The sequence below is a fragment of the Cheilinus undulatus genome, linkage group 16 (genome assembly GCF_018320785.1).
Source record: "Cheilinus undulatus linkage group 16, ASM1832078v1, whole genome shotgun sequence".
NCBI lineage: Eukaryota > Metazoa > Chordata > Actinopteri > Labriformes > Labridae > Cheilinus > Cheilinus undulatus.
This window is the reverse complement of record NC_054880.1, coordinates 41,456,571-41,479,229: the sequence shown is the minus strand read 5'-3', so window position 1 is coordinate 41,479,229 and position 22,659 is coordinate 41,456,571. Positions and strand designations below refer to the sequence as shown.

At 39.3% G+C, this 22,659-nt stretch overlaps 1 protein-coding gene across 1 annotated transcript in view; it reads right to left on the bottom strand.

Annotated features, from left to right (window-relative positions):
- Positions 1-22,659, bottom strand: part of adgrb2 (adhesion G protein-coupled receptor B2) — a 344,844-nt gene that overhangs the window by 179,398 nt on the left and 142,787 nt on the right. Inside the window, exons 5-11 of the mRNA XM_041809355.1 lie at positions 19,000-19,164; positions 17,163-17,327; positions 15,795-15,896; positions 11,033-11,139; positions 4,093-4,287; positions 3,555-3,623; positions 2,949-3,057 (exon numbers count right to left, since the gene is read on the bottom strand). Coding sequence (XP_041665289.1) covers positions 2,949-3,057; positions 3,555-3,623; positions 4,093-4,287; positions 11,033-11,139; positions 15,795-15,896; positions 17,163-17,327; positions 19,000-19,164 — 912 coding nt within the window. The remainder of the gene's footprint in view (positions 1-2,948; positions 3,058-3,554; positions 3,624-4,092; positions 4,288-11,032; positions 11,140-15,794; positions 15,897-17,162; positions 17,328-18,999; positions 19,165-22,659) is intronic.

Here is a 22,659-nt window from a genome sequence, read left to right as displayed (position 1 = left end):
CTCACACCTGGTGGCTGCTATGTTATGTTACGGATCAATCTGTATGAATTAATCCCATTCATTCCACGATGAGTGTCCTCACTTTTCACTAGACCAGCCTTTCCCACACTTAAGTATGCCTCGATCAAATCTGAACACTGAAAATCTTCAGGGGTCCATTAGAACTCTGATACAACCAAAATATGAGACTCAAAGTATTAACCTTAACATTCCTATTTCAAAAGTGGAGAATTTCAATGGAGACTCTGTTCCAGAGACACTAAAGCTACCAGGAAAGCATTTTCAGAGTCACCAAGTACAATTAATGAGCCGCCACAGTTTGTATTGTTTTGATCAGTTATCTGCAAAGCCATGTGCATTTTCTTTGGCAATATTCATCTCCATATTTGCAACTCCAAAAGGCTGTTCCTTGTAACATCAACGTGCCCAGAGGCACTAGAAAATTCTTATTTTGAAGAAGTGAGCAGCATTGTAGAAAGTTTAACTGAGCGTGTTCAACAATTCAACAATGGAGACGCAGTGACTCCGACCTTCTGCACATAAGTGAAACATCAAATCATAAAAGGTGACATGTAATTGACCTATGGCTAAGTCCCACCCTCAAACACGATGAGCCAATCACAGCGTGTACAGCCATTCCAATACACTTAGACATCTGCTGCCTGAACGTCCATTGAAATGTATAGGAGAAAGTCAGTTTTCATCCGGTTTTATGAATGTTTTTGAGATTTTAAGTTTAATAATGGTCAAAAGGTGTTCATGGGGTACATGCGACTCCAACACAAGGTATCCTGAGAGGCTGAGTGACGGAGTGTATTTTTTACCCTTTCCTAAGCCACATCTAAACTGAGAAAAGTTTCTTCTTTGGATAAAGTTGACCACGACATCAACTCAACGTGAATAAAATTAACAAGGATGTCTACATCTGTTCTGAGGTAAGCCAACATCGTATCTGAGGCAGCATATTGTGATTTTGCTGTAAAGAAATATAAAGTTATCTTTAACATCTCTAACGTTAGCCAAAGTTAGCCTGACGTTAGCTCCTAGCTGCGTTGTTCGTTGTGTCACGTTGTTTGTTGGGAGTTCACTGGTATTTTTTGTTCTAGTTTTTATACTTTGGTGATTGTACATCTTTGTTAGCTGTCGTCCAAAGGTCTCTAGTTAAACTAACGTTAACTTCTGGAGCTTAGCTTCATTTACTTATCTGTAATAGCCGAGATAACAAAGGTTGGCAAACGTTATGCTGAATGATTCAATGTAAATACTGTAGCACCAAACTAACGGAGAGACACTCTTGGTAAAGATGCTAAAAAGGCCGTTATATTTTTCTTATATTCTGAGCCAAAAACCTTAACTTCAGTGGCACTTTGATGCTGATCCTCTATCTTGTGGTCTGAGATTGTGATGGCAACGAGATGCGGTTTATCCCGTTTGCACTGGGACCTGTAAATTTTGGCTTGTAACTTAAGCTTTTTTATCGAGCTTCTTGACAACAAAATGATTAATATATTCCTCCAGTGCATAGTTTAGACCCTTTTGGTGACTTCTAGATGATATGTGATCTTTCTGTCTCCAAAAATCACCAGTGGCCTCCTGTGAAATGTCTCCTACTGTGATACCTGCAATAGCATCTGTCACTGAATGTTCATTGTTTGTCGGAGTGAGTGGAGGGGGCGTGGCTTAGTCATAGGTCATTTATGTTCAAGTGACTACCCGCCAGAATTGGATATTAACTTGTTCGCCTACTTGCCAACAGTGCCTGGTGGATTCAAAAATCTACCACCATTTTGCCAGCCATTTTATTCTAATGAGCAGCAGAATGTAATAAGAGTATATGAGTTGAGGCTTCAAAAATTTAAGTTATAAGCTGTCTAATAAAAAGAAGTGACTCACCTATTACAAAAAACACTGACACACTCCCTGTCTTGTTCATATACAGACAAAAGTTTACTGTTTTTGTCATTTTGAGCCAGGTTAAAGTCTCTATTGCTGTCAAGTGCTAATGCTGATTTAACTAAACCTTGCAAAGCCGATGGATTCGCTCCTTTCCCTGTTTCTTACTGGCAAATCCATCTTGCAAAGCTCCCATCTGAACCGTTTGGGCAGAGTTGTGAGATATGCAAGCAGCAAGAAGAGGCCGGTGCAATTATGGCAGAAGACATTAGCATGGATGCTGCTAAGAACTGGACGACATTTCTACATCAAAAGTAGAACAAAGAAGAGCATTGAGTTGTTTTCTTTTCAAAAACAACAAGTCGTGTACTGACATGTCTACAGTCGCCATGGTTTGTGTTATGCAGTTCTCTGTGGAATTTACTCCTCAGTAGCGGCTACGTCACGTGTTTTGTTGCTCTGATTGGCCGTAAAGATGTGACACACAGAACGTTCATCCAATCACCCTATGAGGGTTTATTCAAAGCCTCTTTCCCAAACACCATCTATGGAAGGTTTTCCAGATGGATGTCTAAAACAATTCCATCTGGCGTGTCAGGTTATCAGGGAGCATAATATGAGCTGAGCCTTCATCACCAGGTAAAACTCTGTCTCCATTTTTCAATAAATGGTGGAATGGATGACTAGAGTGCTTGACTTAATTAAGGTTAAGCATCTTGCCCAAAGATACATCAGCATGCAGGAGCAAGGGATTGAACCCCTGATCCTCTGGTTAGGAGATGACCGACTCTTACTGAGCCAAAGGTACACCACACTGAGTCACGATTGGTTTTCAAACTCATCAAAGAGTACGGCCTCTCAGAAGAGAAACTCTGTTAAATGACAAGTTGCAATAGAAGATTTGGCAGTAGTATTTATATGACAGAGATACTTTGGCTGAAACTGATGGAAAACAAATTCACACCCACATTCTGGCATAAATCGAATGCCTTTAAAGGCTGGTATTGGTGTTCAAATCTCATAAATGTCTTAAGTGGACATTATGTGACACTTACTGAGGTTGTTGGTAACCACCAGGAAACTCTGAAAAGGCTTCTGGGCTTCTCCGATGAGGTGAATAAAATCCTCTAATATCCTCATCAGCAAAGCAGCACCGGGAGCGACCTGTGGATTGAAGGGAATAAAAAAGAGTGCAGAGCATCCATCACTGTGTCATCATAATTATAATCCATGGACAACTTTCAATAAGACGCATCTTCCCGTTTGACACGTTTTATTCATTGCATTATGTAGACCACTGAATTTGTTCCATGGTGGTAAATTGTAACCCCTCAGGCTATCGGATCATATTTTCCTGCTTGTTTATTGTGTCCAGATGGCAGAGTAAACACACCTAGACTCAAGGGCATCAAGCTAGGTCGCACACAAAAGCATAAAAATGTGCACCTGTACTCCAACTCAAGTAGTAAAATTAATAGATGGCCATTGTGTTTAGGTAACAGGTGTGTTTTTATGGCTTTAATGAAAAGTAAACGTGGGATGTGGTCATATTTCACTATACACTCAAATCCACTAACCCACATACAAAATAATGCACTCAATCACAAACACAGAGGCCACATCCTGGTGCAGAAAAAGACAGAAAAGATGTAGAGATTTACCTGATGAGCGTCCTCCCATTTCTCTAGATTTTCCATGTCCAACATGTGGCTGATTATCTGGAAGAATTTCTAGACGCAAGATGAAGATGTTCTCATTACAGCAGGCCATTAGATTTGTAACCTCATTTGTATGCATGCACACTCAAGTGTTACCCTTTGTCTTGTAATTTGTAGCTGAAAAAGCTCATCAAGTGCTGCAGTTTATTCCCTGTAAGGTCTACTACTGCAGTCATCGTTGCATTGATGTAGTGTAAAACATAAAATAACGGCTGTCAAACAGGAGTATTTTGCTCTCTTACAGGCAGGGAAAAAGGGAAAAAAAATGCAGCTAAAAAATCCCTTTGAGGCCGTAGCAACTGTGCAGCTGTAGTTCATTGTTATGCACGTCTCATGCAGCAGAAAGTCGAGCTTCTACATTGAATACATTTGCAGGCTTTGCAATAGAATCTGTGTATGAGAGTGTGTCTGTGACGGCGCGTTTGGTAACGCTTTGCCACTTGAAGACGGCATCAAAAGGAGGCTCGGCGAATGCGCTTACCTGCACGTCGTCGGGAGCTGGGATGTAGGTTGCTCTTTTGAAGGTGTCCGTCACATTTCGCAGAATCTCCGTGGAAAAGAGAAGGTCGCCACTGTAGTAGCTCCTCCTCAGCAAGAGCTCCAGGAGACTCCTTACGATCTGAGACATCCCCTCCCCGGCCAGGGTCCTCTGACCCTTCGCGAGATGCTCTCGTAACTACAAAGTGTGCAAAGAGAGAAGAATTTACAACAACAATTACAAAAAAGTTGGCGCACTGTGTACAATGTTAATAAAAGCCTACGGCAATGATTTGCAAAGCTCATAAACCCTTCATTTTATTATAATAGAACAAAAAGAACAGATCAGATGTTGAATCTGAGCCATTTTACCATTTCATGAAAAGTATTAGCTCTTTTTGAATTTGGTGCCAGCAACACATCCCAAAAAAGTAGGGACGGGGCAAGAGAAGCTGGAAAAGTAAGTGGTAATTGTGAAAACAAGCTGGTGGGGCATTTTGCAGCTAATTAAGCTAGCAACAGGTCAGTAACATAACTGGGTATGAAAGGAGCATTTTAGAGAGGCAGAGTCTCTATCAGACGATCTGCCTGTAAAATTTGTTGAACAAATTCAGAAAAATTTCCTCCGTGTGAAATTTCAAAGATTAATCTACAGCACATATCATCAAAAGACTCAGAGAATCTGGAGAAATCTCTGTGTGCAAGTAGGGATGTAACTAACAACTATTCCTATAGTCGACTAGTCTGTTGGCACGCTATGGGATCCCTTAATGGCTTTAATAGCTTTTTTTTTTTTTTTTTGGAAAAGTTGAGAGTGAAATATTCCCAGACTTTCCAAGTTTTAGGATGTGCAGATGTTGCATCAGGTGCCGCCATTTATCTGTTTTTCTTTTCCCGGCGCTCACTGTTGAGCAAGTGCAGCTCTCGACAGAGATAGTATGAATATCAGCTGGCTCACTCCCAAGCATTTCAGCTTGAGAGAACAACATTTTGCAAAAACAATAGCAACATGCTGCATGAAAAAAAGTGCGCGGACGCAACAAACGAATCATTGACAAAGAAATTGTCGGGGACAGTAGTCATCATCGATAATTGTTGACAATAGCGACAAATTTTTTCATCCCTATGTGCAAGGAACAAGGCCAAAGGTCAAAATTGGAGGCTAGAGATCTTTGGGCCCTCGGGCAGCAATGCATTTAAAACAGGCATAATTCTATACTGGATAGCACTGCATCAAGTCAGGAATACTTCTGGAAATCACTGTCTGCCATTCACTAATGCAAGTGAAAGCTGTATCAAACAAAGAAGAAGCCATATGTGAGGACAATCCAGAAACAACGCCGCCTTCTCTGGGCCAAAGCTAATTTAAAATGGTCTGAGACAAAATGGAAAACTGTTCTGGGGTCAGATGAGTCAAAATACGACATTTGTTTTGGAAATCAGGCTGCTGTGTCCATTCTACCATATCACATTTGTCATGAAATGGTAAAATATCTCAGTTTCAACATCTGATATGATAATTTATGGTCTTTTGTTAAGAAAATTTGGGTGTGATGTTCGACAATCAGTGCATTCTGGTTTTATTAACATCTTGTGTGTGCACGTGTTTTTCTGCTGAAAGCTGCTGATTTCTTAATTTATGTAACCTATGTTCTATGTCCTGTTTTATTGTCATATACGTGATTGTCATGCTGCTGTCTTGGCCAGGACTCTCTTTTAAAAGAGATTTTTATATCTCAATGGGAATAAATCCTGGTTAAATAAAGGTTAAAGAAATAAAAATAAAAATCTTACATAGCGTTTCTTTTTTTTTGGAACTTGGGTTATAGTTCATGGTTGATAAAATTAAAGGTCTATTGCAGTACTTTTGTATACTTGCCCTCTTACTTGGTTGAGAAAAGTGCCAAAAAAAGCAAGACCGAACAATTCAAGATCCTTTTTTGTTATTCCGAAGAAATCACAGGACTGTTTTGGATGTGAGCCGAAGGGGACGTTCCAAGACAGGAGTATAAATATGACATGGTTGGATTTTTTTGTGTTTGTGCTCAAAATAGTTGAGCGAAATAGAGGCCTAGAGCGCTCTCAGGCAGAAATTGGATCGCATCACTTCAGAGAAAGAGATGCAGAATGCAAGACTTTGTGAATTTGAAATGCAACAAGAGAGCCAGAAATAGAGGGAGGCAGAGGGGATAGAGGGAGAAAAGCCTGGAAGAACAGAAGACAACAGCAATCACAGAAAATTAATTATTGACTCCTGGTGTTAATGAAAGGTTGGAACACAAGCTAACAGTGCAATCAGCTTTGTCATGCACAATCCCTGACCGCCATCTCCATCTGTACTTGTCACAAAGATTGGAAGAGGTTGAAGTTCATAGAGCAGGGAAACAGTCTGGCTGATGAACACATGCATTAGCTGTGTTTATTAATTGATAAGTGAGCGCAGCACTTGAATACCTAATTAGAGATGGAGGCAAGCCTTGAATAGAGATGGTCTGGATTCTGAGGAAATGTTCCAGGGAAAGTAAAAAAAGAAAGTTGAACAAGGGTACATAATGGGTGTAAAGGAAGAAAGTTAGGCAGGAAATAACTACTGATGCTGAAAGTTTCAGTAAAGGTGAGTTACAAAGTAGAGTAAAACTGTGTTTTAACAGATGTGTGTAAATTCCACCACCAATTAAATGAGAGACGATGACGAGGAGACACGCTGCCCACCTCCATAGCTTACCTCTTGGTTTGAATTGAGCACTCTGTTCAATAGACAACCGCTCTCCATGAGGTTTGTTTACTAAAAATGCCACTTTTAGTTTCTGAGAGCTGCTTTACTGACTCACACTGCAAGCAATCCCAGAATGCAGGGCAAGTAGGAAGGCTACTTTCAACAGCTTTTCTCCCTCATTATGTGAAATTCATCCATGAAACAAAAACAGTGGTTTACTGACCAGTAGCAACATACTCATTTCAAAACATGAAGTAAGCAGCAGAGATAAGCAGTGATGATCCCCGCGTGGTCTGAAAATGTCTATTGGGCCCTGTGATAAGGGTGTGGGGGATTATGCAGGGAGCATGGGTGCCAGACAGGGTGGAACATAACTTATGACATTTACTTAAAGTACTGTAAGTGAGTAGGTTTTTTGGGCACTTGAACTTTTGAGTACATTTTGAAACCATACTTTGCTTCTACTTTTAACCAGAGTAACCGCACTTTTACTTGAGAGCAACACTCTTGGACTTTTCCCACCTCTGGCAAAGGCACAGTAGCACATGAGAGAGACCAATTCCACATCACATACCGAAACAGCCGATGGCTGCTGAGGTTCTTTTGCTTATGTTTCTGGTGGGTTGTTGTTGTTTTTGATGTGAGATAGTTGCACCATAATCAAAGTTATCCACTGAACTAGGGCTCCCACCCTGACTTTAGGTGTCCCTTAGGGCGGCCACACACAACACGATTTTTAAACCTTAAACTATTTTAAAACCATGTGAGACCACAGATATGAGGAAAATTTCAAAAGAATTTTCATCTTTAATCCTCTGAACTCACACACTAGACAACTTGCCAGTCAATCACAGGGCTGACATATAGTGACAGACAACCAAGCACGCTCACATTCATGCCTACAATCTAAAGTCACCAATTAACCTAATGAGCATGTCTTTGGTGACGGAGGAATTCTTAGTACCCGGAGAGACCCAAACAAGCACAGGGAGAACATGCAAAGAAAGGTCCTGACCAGGGAAGCAAACCAAGGACCTTCTTGATGTGAGGCAATAGCGCTAACCCCTGCACCGCCAGGCAGCCCTGACTAATATGTAGACACTTTCAATGAGATAAATTGAATTCTATATGGGTTTAATTACAACTGTCAATTTTGCTGAGTATTTTACTTTATTACAAAGGTGTAACTTTCCCTGAACAACCTGGTGGGAGATTTATTTTCTAGCTACTCAGTAGTCAGTACTTAGAGTAAATTTGAAATAAGATACTTCATACTTTTACTTGAGTAGATTATTAGACCAGTACTTTTACTTCTACTTAAACTTTAACCAGTGTAACTGTACTTTTATACATAGGTCAATGGCAGATAATTGTTCATGAGGAGTCAGCAGCAATCAAACATAAATTAGAATGGCAGCTTTCAAAAGCAGCTCACACGTCCTTCTCTAGCAGTCTCAACATAACCTCCAGTGTTTCTGCAGCAACGATAATGGTGCGTCTGAGTCTGGGCAGCAGCCATGACAAGACATTATATTTACCCACATTAGTGTAATTTAGCAGTTTTCTGTGTATTCTTATTTTTTGAGGAGTGCTGAAAAAGTCAATAATTTTATTTTTACTTTAGCATACTTTAAGGGAAGTTCTGTATTTATGTTAAATTATTTAACCATTATTTAATCAGGAAACCCTAACTGGCATTAAGAATCTCTTTTTCCAGAGTGTCCTTGCAAAAAAAGGCAGAAGAATGGTTACAGACAGACAATAATCAGCCAAAACATTCAAGCATAAAAGCAAAATAGAAAATGTAATTACATAAGCAGAGATGTGTACAGATTGAAATGCAATCATATAAACCCAGCAGAACATCTAGAAACAGATTTTTCTGCCTCTAAATCATCCATCATCCTCCTAAAAGCATCCAAAGAGCACAAATTATGAAGCTTCAAGTCATTTTGCAATTTGTTGCTGCTCGCTTTGCTTCCAGGCAAAGGGAAGCAGCAAGTTTTTCCATATATATTCAATTCTGACCTTTGGGATGGACAGTAAAAAAAAACAACCTTTAAACGCAGATGATCAGCGTCAGAGCTCTTCTAATTGATGTGGGTCAGAAGGACTGAGAATAGCCTTGTAAAGAAGAGTATGCCACTGTTTTAGATTACATCTGGACAAAAAGACCACCCAACACAAGTATCAGGTCAGCAACAGCATGGTTCATTGTAAAGTTAAGCTGTGTATCCATATCTTATACATAACCTGAATAATAACCACTCTTATCAATAACCAACTATCTTATTTATTCATTTGTGTAGTGAATAGTTTTCTTAAAACACTAAAACGCTTTCATTAAAACCAGGATTAAAATGGGTTAAAATGGCTAAAATAAGGTAATAATGGCAAAAAAAATCATGGAAAAGGTGGTGAAATTGGATTTTAAAAGTAGCAAAATGGGTTAGAAGTGGCAACAAACAAAGATTGTAGTAAAATGGGATAAAAGTGGCTTAAATGGCTTTAAATTGGCAAAAATGGATGGGGAATTGGGGGAAAGGGGATAAAAAATTTATATAAACTGGCAAAAAGGATTAACTGAGACAGAAAAACTAGCAGGAATGGGTTAAACTGGCAAAAATTAGCTTCTTAAGTAGTGAAATGTGGTTAAAATGGTGTAAAATGTGGTAAAAAGTGGTTAATAGAGACAAAAATGGGTCAATAGAGGCAACGGCAGACCTGAAGTGGCATGAATTGGTTTAGAAGTGGCAAAACCAGGCAGAAAAAGTGGTGGAAAGAGTTTAAAATGGATAAAGATGTTTTATTTAGAGGCAAAAATGTGTTAAAATGGGCAAAAATGGTGGGAAAAGTGACACAAATTGGTTAAAATTTGGCAAACATGGTGTAGAGTGGCAACAGTGTAAATAAAAAAAAGTTCTTAGTTTCTTTTAGGGTATCTGGAGACCCCCTCTCAGTGTCTCATGACCCCCATGGGAGTCCTGACCCCAACGTTGAGAACCATTGGACTAGGGTCCCCTGAAATCTGATTGGCTATCTTAAGATACACCATTTTAGAAACCCATCACTTAACAATTCTTAACCTACATTAGAGTGGTTTTACTGACTTACATATCCTTAAGTTGAGGTTTATGAAAGCAGCCCCTCCATCCTTAATTCTGTTTGTTGGCCCCAGTGGAAAAGTTGGGACACCCCTGTTCTCAAGCATGTACTTTGAGTTGAGGCATGCATGCACAAAACATCTCCACAGTCCATCACTGACAGAAGTATTTTCATTAGCATACGTTAATGAGTAAAAAAATCAAAGCAAAATGTCATAAAGAGGAGGTCCAGGCTTTCCATGAGCTACATGACACTGGCCACTGGTTTCTGATTTGGGTTTTGTTGCGAGACTATAGCATGAAAAAGGCTCAGTCCAACTGAACCCCTTGCCTATACCATTAAGCCCTACCCTTAGCGCGTTTGAGTCTAGGACAATGTCCACACAGACGTAAAAATGATATTTTCTGTTTTGTTTTGAAAACTTTTCCATCACACGGCACAGTTTCAAGAAGTGTCCACGTAGGCAAGAAACCAATCAAAGCAAATGAAAACTTTGTAGAATGTGCCTGGCATGTACGGGACACTTCTAAACTAACTGTGTGGAGGGCACCTAGGGGTAAGGTGTCCTGATTCTTGTTGTTTCGCAGCGTGAAGTGCTGAGGTTACATTGCCTTTCAAATGGAGATTTTCTGGAGGTGTACTCCAAACCAAGTGTGATTAGAAATCTCCCAGAATGCCTTGGGAATCGAATCTGCCAGATTTAAAAATTACATCAATCTTGCATCCCAACTTATTGTTGCCTCAATGCAATATGGTCCTTTCTGATTTCAAACAAGTAGTTCTTTTTTAATTGCGCTTAACAGAAATTAGCAATATTGCTGTTTATGTAAATTTTGTTGACAAAAGATTTCACCACTAAACGTAGAATCTACAAAATGGGCTACAAGATGGGAAGTTTCAGGACTGAGTGATACAGCCTGGGAGGATTTTAGTCATTGTGGGTCTTCATCTGACAGTGTTCCAGTGTTCTTTCATCATCTGTGGTTAAATAACTGCTCTTGATCAGTGCTCTTTATGAGCATCAGTTCATTCAGTTTAAGGTATATAGAGAGCTACCCCGTAAGTATAGTGTTAACTGTTAGACTTCTTCTTGTTGACATTTATTAATCAAAAGGGAACTTACAGATATATGTAAATATCTATATTCAAGTGAGACGCATCTGGCGAAGCTCGGAGGACCCCAGAAAGCAACTCCGTTATTGTCCAGCATGCAACGACGACTAGCAGATCCTAAGGAGAGAAAAAAAGGTGAATTATTTACAAGGAAAGAATCAGATATAAAGATGAAAAGTGTTTCAAAAAATAAAGTTTTCACACAGTATCAATTCACAAAAACAGAACTTGCAGCGCTATAGCAGAATATCAAATACAGGAGATAAAGATGGAGGAAGAATTTCAAATTGTTTTCCTGCCAGGCATATAGGAATCTAAAGCTGAGAGGTATTCTGATTCATAACTGAGCAAAGGTCAGGGGTCCTACAGTAGGTTTCTGTTTAAAGACTTCATCAATGCCAGAAAACCCCAGCGCAGCTGCAATATTGACACTAATGTAAAGGTAAAATATAAGGTTAAGTTTCTGAATTTCCCTTTCCAGGGGCAAAGTAATCCGAAGGGTTCCATGTATTGACTATTTCATTCATAGCAGGTCTACAGCGTTTGGCAACTCACACCTGCCGGCTATTCTAACCTGGCAGCCAACAAATAAACTGGTGATGCCTGCCAAAACACAGTACTTTTACTAAGACAAAACCTCTTCTCTGGCCAAATAAATAATCACTCACTGTCTCTGGCTCTGCCTTTTTATGAGTTATATGGACATAAATAAACTGTAAAGTTTCTCTGTTAATTAAATTTATCACTATGATTTACCTTAAATGTGATGTACTTTGAGCTGTAATGTTTTCTTGGCAGGCAACCTGATGCGAGTAGACATGTTTTGAGGATTGTGCCAACACCGTAGTTTGAAAGATGTATACCACATTCATTTTTCAGGCACCACATCTGCTCTCAGCTTTAGTTCTAACGAAGAAAGTATCTAAAAAAAGGTATACATTTTTTCTTGTTGCTTTTAAAACTTGAAAGAAAAGGTCAGGAGGGAAGGCGTTAGGGAATAGTGATTCAGCATGCCGATAACTTGTACACAGAAACAGATCAACTGCACTGAAGTAGGGCAGCACGCCCAAAGGGAAGTGTTGGAAAATGCATGAGTTCAAAATGCCATAGGCTACTCTACCTTAAAACAATACTAATAAAAATTCCAATGAGCTGAGAACATAAATTCAAGCATTTATATCAATCTGTTTTTTCCCTCTTTTTTATACATAGGAGTATACTGTTGAGTAAGTTCTGAGGTTCTGTCTCACCCAATGCAGTATTGCTGTAGTTTCCAATGAATTCCCAGAGGTTCAGACCAGTAGGCTAAAGGCTGTATTTTTCTGCCCACGTGTGTTCGGCTCTTTCGTTTTTGTTTTTTTTTTCCTCTCCCTTAGCCTGCCGGTCTTACCACCTGGTAGCTAGCTTGAGCAGAAGCTAACTACCAGGTGGTAACATTAGGGGGGCTGGACACTTCCGTCTCTCCTGCTGGACATTTTGGGATGCCTTCTGGGTATTTTGTCATTTTTATATCCTTTAAACCAGTGTTACTCAACCCTGCTCAAACAAAGAGCCAAGTTGTAGAAAAATACCTTTGCAAATTACAATCTTAGTGATGAAAAGAGGCCAGAATGGCTTGAAGTAGCAATATAAATAAGTTTAAAAATGAGTGGCAAAAAATGGTCAGAAAGAGGCACAAATATGGCAAAAAAACAAGTGAAAAGTGAAAAAAAAGGGCAAAAAGCAGTCAAGATTGGCAAAAATAGGCAAAAAAATAGAAAATAAGTGGTATGTAAGTGTAAAAGGTAGCTTAAACGGGCAAAATATGGCAAAAAATGGGGAACAAGGTCAAAAATGGACAAAAAGTGGCCAAAAGATGAAGGAAAAATTTGGGAAAAAAGGAAATGTGGTATTGGATGGCAAAAGGTAGCTTATTTGGATGAAAAGTGGCAAAAAATTGTTAAAAAAAAAAAGGCAAAATGGGGGAAAAGTGGCAAAAAGAAGTTGCAAAAAAGAGATATTTAATGGCAAAAGGTAGCTGAAATGGGCAAAAATTGGCAACAAATGGTGAAAAAGGGCAAAATAGGGCAGAAGTGGAAAAAACTTGGGAAAAGGTGAAAATGGCGAAAAGTTTACCCTTCATAAGCTTGTCTGGGGGGATAATATTTAAAATTAAGATATAAAACAGCCACAAATAATCACAGAAGAGCCACACGTTGAGTATCACTGCTTTAAACTGTCTGTTTACATGTAACTGCCTCTCACTGCAGTGGCTGCTTAGAGGAACTATGGCAGCCAGGGTTAATACACTTCAACTGGCCTAGCTAAGTCCTGCCCCCTGAGCTCACCTGTTCCAAAAATTGGCAAGCAACTCAAGTTACTATTAATGGCTTGCTGTTGGATAAAACCTGTCACTCTTTTACAACAGGTAACACCCTTGTTGTATTCTCAAAGAACAAAAAACTGAGTTGATAAGATGACAGGCTTAGCTAATGCTACAAAGATGAGTTTGGCCAGAGTGTTAGCAGTGATTAGCTATCTAAAGGTAATGTTACCTGGCAAAGTTTGCTCAAAGGGCTGTTATATGTGATACTGCCAACAAAGTGCATGAAGTTATGTCCCTTTGCAGCAGACTTTGCTAACATTATGTTCCTTTACCTAATGACAAACAGACATCCTTGTTAATCTTTAAGTTGAACTGACTGTGTGGCCTACCTCATAGCTTAATTTATCGGTTTCTGATTTATCGTTGTTTATGGCATCCATTGTAAAAGAACAAAATGTTAACCTTGGTAAAAATATAATTTCCTTGTATTTTCTGTGTTTAATGTATGAACTGGACTCAAAACACGTACTTCACGCCTTTAAACTAGCCAGCACTACTTATGGTAGCTATTTAGCTTCAGGTGCTTGCAAAAATGTAGATTTTTGCTCCTTTTCAGATGTCCTCATCAAGCATTTCCTACTCCATTTAAGCTAGTTATCACTGCTTAAGGCAGCCATTTGCCTTCATACTTAGGTGCTAGCTTTAATTGTAGCTGCTAAGAAAACATTACTAACGGAGCTTTGCTAACGTACCAACCTTGCTTCAGTTTTAACTAGCTGGCATTGCTTATGGTATGCAGTTGTTATCTTTACTTATGTCACTTTTAGCATCTACAAGCTTTATTCATTCCTTTAGACATATTTTTGTCAAGGAACCACTTATTTTTTTCCAGTTTTAGCTAGGCAGCACTGCTTATGGTAACATTTCTCTTCATACCTCGGTGCTAGCTAAAATCTACTTGCTAACAGAGCTGTATTAACGTATCTTTTTGGAACTACAACCTTTATTTGCTCCTCTCAGACATACTTTGACAAGCAATGCCTAATTTTTTTATCAATTTTATCTAGCCAGCACAGCTTATGGTAACTTTTTGTCCTCATATCTAACTGCTAGCTATGATGGACCTGCTACAGTAACTTTGTTAACTTAACTTTTTGGATCTAAAAACTTTATTTGCACCTTTTAAAACATATTTTCATCAAGCATTTTGTACGCTTTCTGCAGTTTTAACCAGTTGGTACTTCCAAATATAGATGTTTGCCTCCAATTACTAGCTAAAAAGTAACTGTTAATGGGACTTTGCTAATGTAGCTTTATGGATCCAGAACCTTTATTTTCTGTTTTTAGATTATGTTAAACATTTTCTAATACTTCTCCAATTTTCAATGGAGTTAGTTTGAAATTCTTTTCCCTTTTATAGCAATCTACTGCATTGAAAACAAACCATGCTTAACTCTGAAATAAACTATTAATATTTTGTCAAAATTTCTTCTTTAGACTGAAAAAAAATAGGTTTTAATTTCTATGATCTGTGAAGATAGTACATACTAACAGCCAGCCATGCTTGCAGCACTTATTTTCCTTCAGGTGCTAGCTAAAATAAAGTTGTATAGATCTTTTTGGATCCAAAAGCTTTAGTTATTAAATTCTTTTAGATGTGTTCATGAAGTATTTCCAAACTGTTCTTCAATTTTAGTTGCCATTTATGCTTTGTAGGTATCTGCCTTAATACCCAAATACTAGCTAAAAAGTAGTTGTTAGATGACTTTGCTAAACTTTTTGCATCTGCAAACTCTATTTTCTGTGTTTAGACATACATTTGTCCAACATTTCCTAGTCCCTTTTCAGTTTTCTATTAAATAAATTTGGGCAACTTTGTCTTATTCAAACCAGCATGCACTGCTATGTTAACAAACGATGCTAACCTCAGAGTTGATGGCAAATGTGGGGCAAAAAACCTTGTTAGCATTTTCTAATGCCAGATTTTCTCTGTTCTGCATCATTGAAAGTTAATTTGACATTTTGCCAAGATCTCTACTTGAGGAAAAAACAAGTTTTAATTTATGTAATCAGTGAAGATAGTACATGCTAACAGCCAGAACGGTTTAGGATAACTTTGCCTTCAGGTGCTAGGTCAAATGTACCTGCATTACTTTTGGGATCTCTTCAGCTTCTTCAGTTTTCCATGAAATAAGTTTGAGTTTATTCATCTTATTCAGGCTAGCTAGCATTGCTATTATAGCCAGCTTTGCTAACCTAAGAGTTACAGAAACATGTGGAGCAAACAACTTGTAGACATTTTCCACTGCCACATTTTTTCTGGTTTGTATTTTCTGAAATTAATTTGATATTTTAACAAGATTTCTTCTTGAGGCAGAAGAGAAGCAGGTTTTCATTAATGTAACCAGGTGAGGTAGTACATGCTAACAGCTAGCAAATTTGGGCAAAAGCATATCTTGTTACTGACCAGTGGCGTTAGTTGGACACTTGTTGTAGACAGTTTCTCCAGCCGATGCTCTCTTCCATGCCATAGCAAGAAGGTGTTCGTCTTTACATATCTCATGAGGAGCTGTAAATGTGGGCGAGAAACACACAGAAAGTGAAATGAAGCACATTCTCGAATGCACAGAGCAAAAGAAGAAAAATCCCCACGCACATGCTCCCACAGACACATACATAGCCAGCAAAAAATTTAAAAAAAAATAAAAAAAAGAGCCAGAAAAGCACAAAAAACAAGATTCAAATCAATGTTCTCCTAGAGCGGCTCCCAATCTTATTCCCTTGTACATTGCTCAGTGCTCTCTGTCAGTGTCACTGCCTCAGTACAGTATCTCATTCCCTCTTCATCTTACTCCCTCTCTTTATTCGTCTGTTTTCCCCCTCCCTCTCTTTCATAACCCTGATGAAAAACGGGGGAGAGTGCTCTGAAGATATTCCGAGGGGGGCAGACGAGTGTTGGCAGAGGCGATGCAGAGAGATGAAGAGGGACGAAGAGCGAAAATAGAGAGATGCAGAGGGAGAGAAAATATGATATTATGTTCCCCTGCAATGCCAGCAGACAAGATCCTCGCCGTCGGTGTTACAACAGCTCGAGAGCTCCTCAAAACAAAGGGGTCATGGTGGAAGCTGCACTTTGGAGCTTATCATTTGGTGACTGAAGGAGCTCCTTGAAAAAAAAAAAAGTATGCGTGTTCCATTCAGGATTGAAAGAGAAAGTAAGCTTTCATATTCGTACACACACCCGGATTCGCTCAAGAGGGATGTTTATTAAAACACACTGTTTCCTGCAGCGGCTGACACTCTGACATTGAACGTCTCTCCCTCGATCAGGCAAAGAGAGGGAACAGAAAGCAAGCGAGCGAGATTAGTGCGACAAAAACAATGTTAAAGAGGAGAGAGATATGAGGAGAAAAGGAGTATCTCTCAGGTAAACAGAGGATAAAATGAAAGCACCACTAGACAAGGACAAGCAAAATCAATGAAGAGGTAAAGATGGATGGGTATGTGAATCGACAGGATGGCAGACAAGAGGCAGATAAAGATGAGAAGAAAGCAGTTCTAAAATTGCAATAGAAGCCTTTGGCTGTGGTGCGAACCACTGGGAATCTCTTCAATTCTGCCTGACAAATAGAGCACATATGCAGATTGGGCACACACGCAGATACAGTCTTTTATCTCTGTCAGGGATTTACTATAGAGGCATGCAGAAAAATGCAGTCACACAGAAAATAAATGAGATGAAATGTTTTTTTTAACTGATTTTTAAAGCATAAATATATATTAACTGTACAAACTGTAGTCCCTCACGCTTTCTTTACTCACACATGTCACTGACCTGGGCATTTCTTTTCGTTACAAGACCGGACCTCCTCCCCTGAGCCGTCACAGGGGTAGCCCTGTAGTCCGCTGCCCTCGCACATCCTGAAGCGACGCTGCCACCCAGAGTCACATGTTTTGCTGCAGAGACTCCAGTGGTTCCAGCTGCCCCAGTTCCCTCCACCTGGAAGAGGAACATGGGCCAAATCAGAGGAAGGTTTTGAGGCATAGAAACTGCTCACCAAATACAATCATCAATAGATGCTAGTCTTACTTTTTCATTTACAGTGTTGTAAAAAAGTAGTATTTTCCCCCTTCCTGATTTTTTTTTTTTTTACATATTGGCCATGGAGAGCTGTAAAACTCAAACCATGGTGACTGTAGACATGTCAGTACATGACTTTTGTTGTGAAAATAACTCAGCGCTGTTCTTTGTTCTATTTTAATGAAGAAATGTTGTCAAGTTCTGATGAAACTGACACTTTAGCTAACTTTGCAAAGCAGATGAATACGCCAGTTTCCTTGTTTCTCACTGGCGAATCCATCTTGCAAAGCTCCTGTCTGAACTGTTTGGGCCCGGTTAGAAAGTGACAGGATAAATCAGCATTAAGGTGCACTACTTACGGACGCGGCAGAGTGCGTGAAGTATACAAACAGCAACAAGAGGCTGGTGCAATTATGGCAGAAGAGATTAGCATGGATGCTGCTAAAGCACCAGTTTTATCAGAACTTGACATTTTTACTTTTTACAGAAATTTGTATTTTTATTTTCTATTTTTGTGGAAATTTAGGAAATATAGTTGTGATTTTTGGGACATTGATTTAAATTCTTTGGGGGAATTTGTTTTTAAATTTTTAGGTATTTTTTTAATGAAAATTTGGGAAATTTATTTGTAAACTTTTAAAAATTTTACTGGGAATTGGGGGAGGGGTTTCAATAATATTGATGGAAATTTCAGAGATGGGATATTTCCTTCATTTTAATGGAATTTGGGGGGATGTATTTGTTATTTTTAAGATTATTATAGATATATATATTGGTGGGCTTGAGTTGAAAATTTACAGGAAATTGCTCATTATAATGGGGATTTTTTTAAGTTTAGGTTTTATGAAAAAAACTGAAACACTTGAGGGATGTTTGAAGAAATTTGGGTGTACTTTAATGTTATTTAAAAACATGATCACAAATTTTCACAGAAATCTTAGGCAATTTCTTTGCAATTTTAGGTAATTTATTTGGATTTTGGAAAGGAAATTTCCCAAGAAATCCAGGACCTTTAGTGAAGATTTTGTTTAAGCTTAGGCTTAACAAGTCTTTGTGGTCAATCTGCAGTCATTTGCAGACTTCCTGCTCTGAGGCTAAGGTTTTGAACTTATCAGATCCTGATGATCCAAAATAGGAGGGAGACACTAAAAATGCATTTTAAACAAAAGCTCGGGTCTTGGGAGGCCTTAAATAGCTGTCTTGGCTAAGACTGTAAGATGTCAAAATCAAGACTTTTAAAGAAACTAAGAGTGGTTTTCAAATCAGGTCAAACAGGCAAAGCCTTGAGGAGAGTCACAGTTAGCAAGAGCCATCTTCTAGATTGTCTCATTTATACCTTTTTAAATATTCTAGTGCAGGACTCAGTCACTATCGGGGTGTGTCCATTAAAACACTGTTACTTTTGTTCTACAGAGCCAGTGGAGAATCAGATCATCAGCTAATTTCAATCCCATCCCACAAATTGCTAGCCTTGACTCATAGAATTACAGAGAACTATATAGAGATCCTTTAGATAATGCATGTTTCATGTTTGCATAATGATGTTTAAGAGCGTGAGTGTGAATACCAAGAATTAATCTGTTCGCCTTACCGCCGCAGGAAGGGTTGGTGCACTCTCTGCTCTCCTGATGTGGGCCCTTACATTCAGCCCAGCCGTGGACCGACGCACTGCAGCGCCTCTGCCTCTGCTGGGTTCCCGTGTTGCAGGTCACGCTGCACCTCGACCAAGGCCCCCACTCCAACCACTGGCCCTCAACTGCAGCAGCGATGGGGGTGGATATGAAGAGACAGGGAAAATGGATGAAAGTGGAAAGATTTTGAGAAACGTGGGTAAATTGATTCAGAGTTTTGAAGGATAGGAAGGAGGATGTGAAGGAGAAGACAGGTGCAAAGGGAGAAAAGCCAGAATAAATAAAGTGAGTGGGCTATGTGTAAACAGATCGAGAGTGAATTCGGAAGGAGAACAAATAAATAACAGGGACTATTTGATTTCCATAAATAGAAACAAACATAAGGCACTTCATGGCTCTATGGACATTTTAAATATTTCAGTGTAGGAAAAAAACCTGATTAGAATTCCTTTTATGCTTTGTTTTAAAGAGTTCACACAGAGTACAGTTGGTTGGATTTTATTCAAAGTGTTATTAGAAAAGAAACCACATTTCAAGTCCTGACTGGTGTTTGTGCAGGAATAGAAAAAGTGCAGAACAATCCGGTACAGCCTGTCAGACAATGTATGAATACCAAATAACTTCACCAAAGCTGCTGACATGCAGAGGTGTAATCAAAGCCCTTACTGTCCACTTCTATAAGCCAGCACATCTGAGGTAATTGAGTTGTCAAATAACATATTTAAAAAGGGCAAAAATAGGATAATCAAATCAAAAACAGATGTTTTATTTAAAGGTAGCGATGAAAGCTGTGAAGCTTCAAACTTTGCAATCAAATATCTCAGTGATTTGAAAGTAAAAGTCAGGGCATGGATGCAAATAATTTCAAGGCACTGAACATCCCCTGGAGTTCAGTTAAATCCATCATCAAGAAATGGAAGGAATATGGCAAGAGTTCACCAAAAGGTCTGTGGGAGACTCCATGGTCAGGTGGAAAAAAGTTCCCAAAATGTGCTTTTTAGCCATCAGACTAGACACTAAGGCCCCGTCCACACGGAAACGAATTCAGGAGTATATGCAAAAGTTTTTGTTGTATTGGCATTTCATCCACACGGAAACAGGGTTTCGGGTGACTGTAAACAATACTCCCAGAGTGCATAAATCCGTAAACATCTACCGTTTCGTCTCCTTGTGGACGGCTGTCCACATCTTTCTTAAAACGATTACGTCACACATAGCATAGCTCTCTTAAGGCGCCTGCGTGGGTCCGACCAAAGCAAAACTGTATACAGCACAAAACCTCTATACGCAAGCTCCGTAATCTTCTTCTCTCTTTTGGTGCATTTCCAGGGCAGCGTTACAGCGCCACTTACAGGCTTAGCATATGCACTACATCATTTGTAGTGGTTTTCAGTGGTTCCGTGTTTACGCGGATATTTCCTGAAACGATTCCGTCTTTACGGAAAACTTTTTCAAAACGAAACGGCAATATATCGTTTTCGTCTACATGTGGACAGGGCCTATGTTTGGCAGACAAAACAATGTACATCACCACAAACACACCATCCCCACAGTGAAGCAGGGTGGTGGCAGCATCGTGCTGTTGGGATGCTACTCGGCAGTCGGCCCTGGAAGGTTTTTAAAAGTAGAGGGTAAAATGGGCAAAATATAGGAAAATCCAAAAAGACAATCTTATTTCATCTGCAAAACTATAGCTTGGGAAAAGATTTATTTCCCAGACACTGACTTGAAGCATACAGCCAAAGATACAGTACACAGAAATGCTTTAAAGACAACAAGGTGAATGTTCTGGAGTAGCTGGGTCAAAGCTCGGACCACAATTCAATCTAGAATTTGGCTGGACTTGTAAAGGGCTGTTCACGCCTGATCCCAGTGTTCAGATGTGCAAGGCTGACTGAGACCTAACGACACAGACCCAGAGCTGTGGTTGCACCCAAAGGTGCCTCTACAAAACACTGACTGCAAGGGGGTGAAGGTTTTTCCATTTACTTATTTTACATTACATAATTTTCAAACCCCCTATAAGGAAAGCCAACCATCTATACCAACCAACCATTCTATACCGCTTATCCCATGGGGGGGAGCTTATCCCAGCAGTCATTGGGTGAGAGGCGGGGTACACCCTGGACTGATCGCCAGTCAATCGCAGGACTACTATGGAGAAAATGAATGGGATTTTTACTTCTGGAACTACAATGTTGAGCAGTGCTGTCAGATGGGGCCCCCTTAGGGAGGTTTCCTACTGTCATTGCGAACTTTGCACATTTTGACCTTAGGCCCAACAGTTGCCTGTGTCACCTGATGGCTCTGTCTGTATATCCCCAGCAGGACTCTGAGGTCTCCTAATCAGGGCTTGCCAGGGTTGCCAGGTCTGGGTGACAAATCTAGCCCAATGGCTGATAAAAACTTGCCCAAAACCAAGCCCAATACTGAAATTCAATATAAGCCAGTAAAACCTCTCTGCCACACCATATACATTGCTTGTGTGAGCGCAGGTGTGCTGCTTCTGTACGCCTATGTGCCAGAGTGGCACAGTGGATCTTTGGTTTCTGTTTTCCTGCTTCTCTGCTGGTTGATTTAGTTGCATTTAGGGTAAATACAGTTGTTCATTCTGTATACACAAGATATCAATAATGGGTCTGCTCATCCGTGGACAAAAAACTCTACCCACAACAGTTCATAAAAAGTAGGCCAATTCTGCGGGAAACCCTGGGGCTTGCTTGCTGTTTCTCCTACTGGAGTTAAAACCAAGGGCGACTGCACCTTTGAGGTTGTTGCTCCCAGAGTTTGGAACTCAGAGCTGTTAATTCTTGACATTCTCAAGAAGTAATTACATCCCCGTTTGTTTAAACTTGCCTCTTTTTTATATGTCTACTGCTAATATATTTTCAGTCTTTTATAGGGAACCTTTTTGTGCCATCTTTATTTTAAAGAAGCCAAATGAATGAATTTAATTTACTTCATTTTTCTCACAAATGTGTCTATAAACATTCTAACTGTCAAACTTTCTAAAGTATCAAGCTGAATAAAGCATTTTTAAAATGGAACAGTGACACCGAAGCTTCAGATGTCACCAATCAGTGACATTTCAACTCTTAGAGGTCTAGCACAATGTATGAAAAGTTCTGTTCAATGGAATAATACAAGCTGCGAAGCTTCATTACTACCTGCCTATCTCTATTTAAAGGCAGTTATATAGGTGAACATCTTTCTTATTCAATCAACATTAACACAAGTACTACTTCAGACTGTTGAAAATCTGCATCACCAAAAAGAACACGATGTTCTTCTGCGGTAATAGCAAATGAATGGCTTTGACATCTAGGATGATGCATTTTTTAACTTCTCTTAGTACACAGGTGAAGAACTCTTACTTTTTGAGCGGAGGGAATTATTAAACTGCGATCATGTCCACACAGGTGCATCTCACAAAGTTAGAACAGCATGTAAAAGTTCACGTTATTCCCTGTGATATACTTGAAGAAGTTAAACTTTCTTAAATTCTAGATTCATCTCATACAACTTGAAATAATTTGACTTTTTTTGTTTTAATATTGATGATTACGGCTTAAAGCTCATGAAATAAAAAATCCACTGTTTCAAAATTTTAGAAGAGTCTC